At 38.4% G+C, this 4,876-nt stretch overlaps 1 protein-coding gene across 1 annotated transcript; it reads right to left on the bottom strand.

Moving 5' to 3' along the window:
* Window positions 1–362: 362 nt before the first annotated feature.
* On the bottom strand, window positions 363–4,156 carry LOC136219247 (uncharacterized). Its single transcript, XM_066006574.1, has 2 exons — window positions 1,582–4,156; window positions 363–808 (listed from the first exon to the last, which is right to left on the bottom strand). The coding sequence occupies exon 1, from the start codon at window positions 3,891–3,893 to the stop codon at window positions 1,791–1,793; it is 2,103 nt and encodes a 700-aa protein (XP_065862646.1). The 5' UTR covers window positions 3,894–4,156; the 3' UTR covers window positions 363–808; window positions 1,582–1,790.
* Between the last annotated feature and the right edge of the window lie 720 nt (window positions 4,157–4,876).

Here is a 4,876-nt window from a genome sequence, read left to right on the forward strand (position 1 = left end):
ACATCAAATTCTAGAGTTGGCCATCTATATAAAGACTATAAAAGAATTGAAATGCCAAATAGTGTAACAAAATCATTTTTTTCATCAAAAACGAAATGTTACTCTTTAATTGTCAAAAAGTAACAAATGTAAATCAAGAACAAAATAAGACCTTAAAATCCGAAGTGTAAGATAGATATAGAGGGAATGAGAGGTTAAATAAGATAAGAAGGAAGAAATAATAAAACTTTAAAATGATTTACCAAATAAAGTGAACCAGTAATACAAAATTGTACAGATATAAACATCATTTTTTGTATAGAACAAAATCAGATCAGCCATATTCATATAATACAAAATTGTATTTGTACAATTCTCAGGGCTTTAAAAAAACTGCCGTTGACTAAAATGGTAAAAAGAAAAAAAAAATACAACAAAAACTGCATGGCCAATCTGGAGGTATAAACAAAACAGAGGAGGAGGATACAACAGAACAGCTAGCTAATAAGAACATGGAACATCATCAGTAACAACCTCTAATCTAAATTCCTATTACATCACATATTCATAAGGTAATATAACCTATCACATCTCAGCAAGTTTAACCCATAACATAATCCACAACATTTGTTTCATCAACTGTTATTAACTCAAACATTCAAATGTCTAACCAAAGCTAACAACTTTTAAAACCAAAAGTTCCACTTCTACATCCAAGGCACCACGTAATTGTCCCCGATACACAAGTTGATATCGCCATCATCTCCAAAGGAAAACACAGAACTCTGTCCAACACCTCTGGTTCTCAACATCATATATGCCCTTCAAACTAACAATAAAACAAATATGTCATCAGAAAGAACCGAATATTTAACACAAAAGGTAAACAACTCACTATCTTCACATTAACATACAAATATCCAAATCTCAGTTTAAGTGAGTTCATACTTGTCTAATCTTAACTCTTATTTCAGGCAATATCCTAACAAGCATACTGAGTGCTATAACCTGATGAAACCTCCTTTTTTAGAAGTATACATTACTGCAAGTGCCACGACACCTAAAAGAACACCTAATTTCAAAATATGAGAAACCACAAGTCACCTGAAATCCACAACAAAATACATCCACCGGAAAATAATAGAAGGCCTCGTATTTTTAATGCACTAGAAGAACTTTTTCCAATGATATTCCAGTCAAACTAACGAGAGATATTTCCTTTCAAACTCCTATCCTAGCTTACATTTTAACAGTTTATTGCTCTGAGTGTGAACTAAAAAGAACATACAAGTTGAGATTATATTTGAGCTCCAATTTACATTATTTTCAACAGCTACACCCAATTAGTAGACTAGACTTCGATTGATAAGGTAAATAACAAGTCAATGTGATAGTCAGACTCGCAACAATTTGAAAAACAGAAAATTATTGCAAATATTTGATGGGTCTGTATTGCAGAAGCAGTTAAAAAAAAAAAGGAAAATGGAACACTGATGCTAGATAACCATCACAGAATTAGTCCACACACTTTTAGGACTATTAACCTATTCAAAAAGCATAATATTATAAGCAATACATGAGCATGGATATATAAGAACTTACTCTTTTTGCATCATAAGGGATCCATGCTGCCATGAGATGAAAGCATATAAAGAACTTCAGACAATGAACTGAGAACTGCCATCCAGGAAATGAAGAATCCAGTAACACCTCTTGAAAGAGACTTGGGATGAATAACCCGAAACCAAAGTTTGTTTGCTTTCTGACTTGCTTCTAAGGAATAGTTTCCAAAGTAATAGGCATATAACCAGTTACTCAGAAGTAAGCCGCCGCCTCTTCCCATAATCAGCATCCCTTGATCTTGATCGATGCTCGTCCTCTTGCGATAATCTTGATTTGTTGTGAGTCCTTGATGACCTACTCCTATCCCAATCATCATCATGCTCTACATCACGGTCCCTATACCTGTGATGATCAGAGTATCTATCCCGCTCTTCTCTATAACGATCACGGTCTCTGTCCCGATCACGGTCTCTTTCTCGTTCTCGCTCTCGATCTCTAGAACGTTCCCTGTCTCTTTCACGCTCTCTCTCCCTTTCTCTACCAACATCCCTGTCATCACGATGCCTTCTATCTGACCAATCATGATCAGGACCACCAGAATCTTTTTCTCTAGGTACATCTCTATCATATCCTGCTTCCCTATCATCACGGTACTTTCTATCAGAAGATCCAGACCAGTCTCTTTCCGAAGTTCTATCTTTTTCCTTCACTGTGTTCTGCCAAGCTCCTCTATCATGACTTACTTCAGCATACTGATGATCAGAAGCAGCTTCCTCTGCATAACTAGACTCACCAGCTCTACCTCCACCATGCTCTTCACCTCCCCATCCACCCATGCTAGGATCTGACCACATTCCCATGTTAGGGCCATCGACACCACTAGGTTGCATCATTCCCATTCCAGCCATCGGCATTCCACGTCCAAAAAATGCAGGATTTACATGAGGAGCTACTCCAGGCAGCCCCACACCTCCACCAGGTGGGAAGGAAGACAAAATTCCTGAAAATGGAGGCGTAGGTGCCCCAGGAAAACCGACATAACTTCCCATTCTCCCCATGGGTCCAAATGCTGGATCAAAACCCTGTCCCATCATCGAATTGGGATGCAATAGAGGAGGGGCGGCGCCCATTCCCTGGCCAAATCCATTTGCAGCATTCCCCATTATACCTCTCCCACCCATGCCACCAGCCCTGTTCCTCATTGGACCAACAGGCCCTCTACCACCCATCCCTTGCCCATTCCCTCTCCCCCAATTCCCTCTTCCGAATCCTCTATTCCCATCTCCACCTTGATAATTCCCACCAGTTGCAATAGCACTACCAGTTCCAGTACTAGCGCCACCTGCAGGACCACTCTTTACCCCATCGTTGGTCCCCCTTCTTGGTTGTGAAAGTGCAGTCTGTGACGTCTGTTGATTCCTGTTAACCTGAGCCTCTCCCATTCTCTTTACACTGTAAGGCGATGCAAAAGCCACAACACATGGCCTTCCATTAAAAACATACCCATTCATCCCCTCCTTACAAGCAGCAGCTGCAGCAGGGTCATAAAATTCAACTTGACAGTATCCTTTCGACTTTCCACTAGCTTTCTCATCAAAAAACTTCACTTCCTTCACCACACCATACTTGCATAACTCAGCCTCCAGCTCTGCATCAGTTGTCCACCAATGCAAATCCCCCACAAACAATATAGTACCACCTCCACCACTACCAATAGCCCCCCCACTAGCAACAGCCACAACACCAGTACCATTGCCAACCACATTTCCTCCATTTAAATTTCTAACTATATTCTCATTGGGTACATTTCCCATAATCCCCGTAGCAACAACACTGCCATGAGATTGCTGACCAATATTTCCTTGAGCACTTAGATTATTGATGTTACTGTTGCTAATGACGTTGGCATTGTTACTCGTCTGCTGTTCAATATCGCTCACCTTAACAGAACTCTGCCCCAGTTCAACCCTAAGCCCACCTGACCCAGCGGTGGGCACTTTCTGGCCCGTATCACTCCCTTTAAAAACTTGACTTTCATAACCAGAAACCCTAGAAACACTACTTTCTCCAGGCAAGCTAGTACTAGGATTTGGAGCTATTACAGCAGGTGACTCGATTTTTTTCTCAACGTTAGCGTTGTTAATATTATTATTGTTACTATCTTGATTTTGAAACCCTAAATCCTCATTTTTCCTAAGAGATTGCAAGAAACCCTCACCGACATTGACGTCGTTGTACAGATCCTCGTAATCGTCATCCTCTTCGCCCAAAAATCCATCATCTGCAACAGCTGAAATGGCCTCGTTCCGGTGGAACTGATCCAAATGATCTCCGCCCTCCCCTTCGTCCATGCGTCCCGGTGGCCGTAGCTTTTGGTTCTTTCGGTTTGGTGCTGTGAAGAATATGTGCGATACCGAATCAGCGTATTTCAAGAAGTAGATGAAAACCTATTATGGCAGAAAATAAGAGATCTCATCTCGCCTGGAAAAAAAAAATGGAGTCAGTTATAAACGAGAGAGATAGACAGAAACCCTAATCTTGACAGTTGTGAATGGTGAGAGATTGGGAAATTTCTGGGAATTTCTTTCGTGTGACATAAAGTAATCTATTAATCCATAGTCATTTAGTAGCTAAAGTGCGCTAGGGTGTTCGATACGCACCAATACCATCCTTTGATTTTGTGATGTGAAAGGGAATGACGCTAAAACCCACGGTTTTGGGGGATTAAATCATTAAATGAACTTGATAACATTGAAGTTAGAGTTAATTTCAAATAATTTATTGAATTTTATTTTAGGTATAACCCGAGTTATTAAAACCGGACCGGTCAAAAAAATCGGTAAGAATAAAAGGTTAGGAATTTAAGATTCAATCGAGATTAAATCGGGGTTGAATTGGAGTCCAAAAAATCCTCTAAAAATTATTATCTTTATTTTAACATAGAAAAACATTTAAAAATTTCTCTCAAATCCTTAATTAATTGACAAATTCTACAGAGATTTGACTCGGCATGAAACTTGAAATCCATTAAGTGATGAACTCGACATGAAACTTGAAATCCACCAAGAGATTAAGAGAATAATTTATAAATAAAAACTACCAATTAATCCTAAAATACACTTTTATAAATTGAAAATAGGATATACGAAATAGAAAGTGAAAACTCAATTGGAAATTATAACAAATTAGAAATTTTAAGTATTATAAAATTATAAATTCGAAAGTAAAAGAGTTATAATATGTTTGTATCAATATGGAAAAAACTTAAAGTATGACTAAGGACTAAAATAATAAAATAAATTATATTGTATAAATTCTCAATTTTCCAAAAAAA

This window comes from Euphorbia lathyris, chromosome 2, assembly GCF_963576675.1.
Source record: "Euphorbia lathyris chromosome 2, ddEupLath1.1, whole genome shotgun sequence".
NCBI lineage: Eukaryota > Viridiplantae > Streptophyta > Magnoliopsida > Malpighiales > Euphorbiaceae > Euphorbia > Euphorbia lathyris.

Excerpts from the sequence above, each read along its gene's own strand:
- LOC136219247 (XM_066006574.1), bottom strand. The coding sequence starts at position 3,893 with ATGGACGAAGGGGAGGGCGGAGATCATTTGGATCAGTTCCACCGGAAC.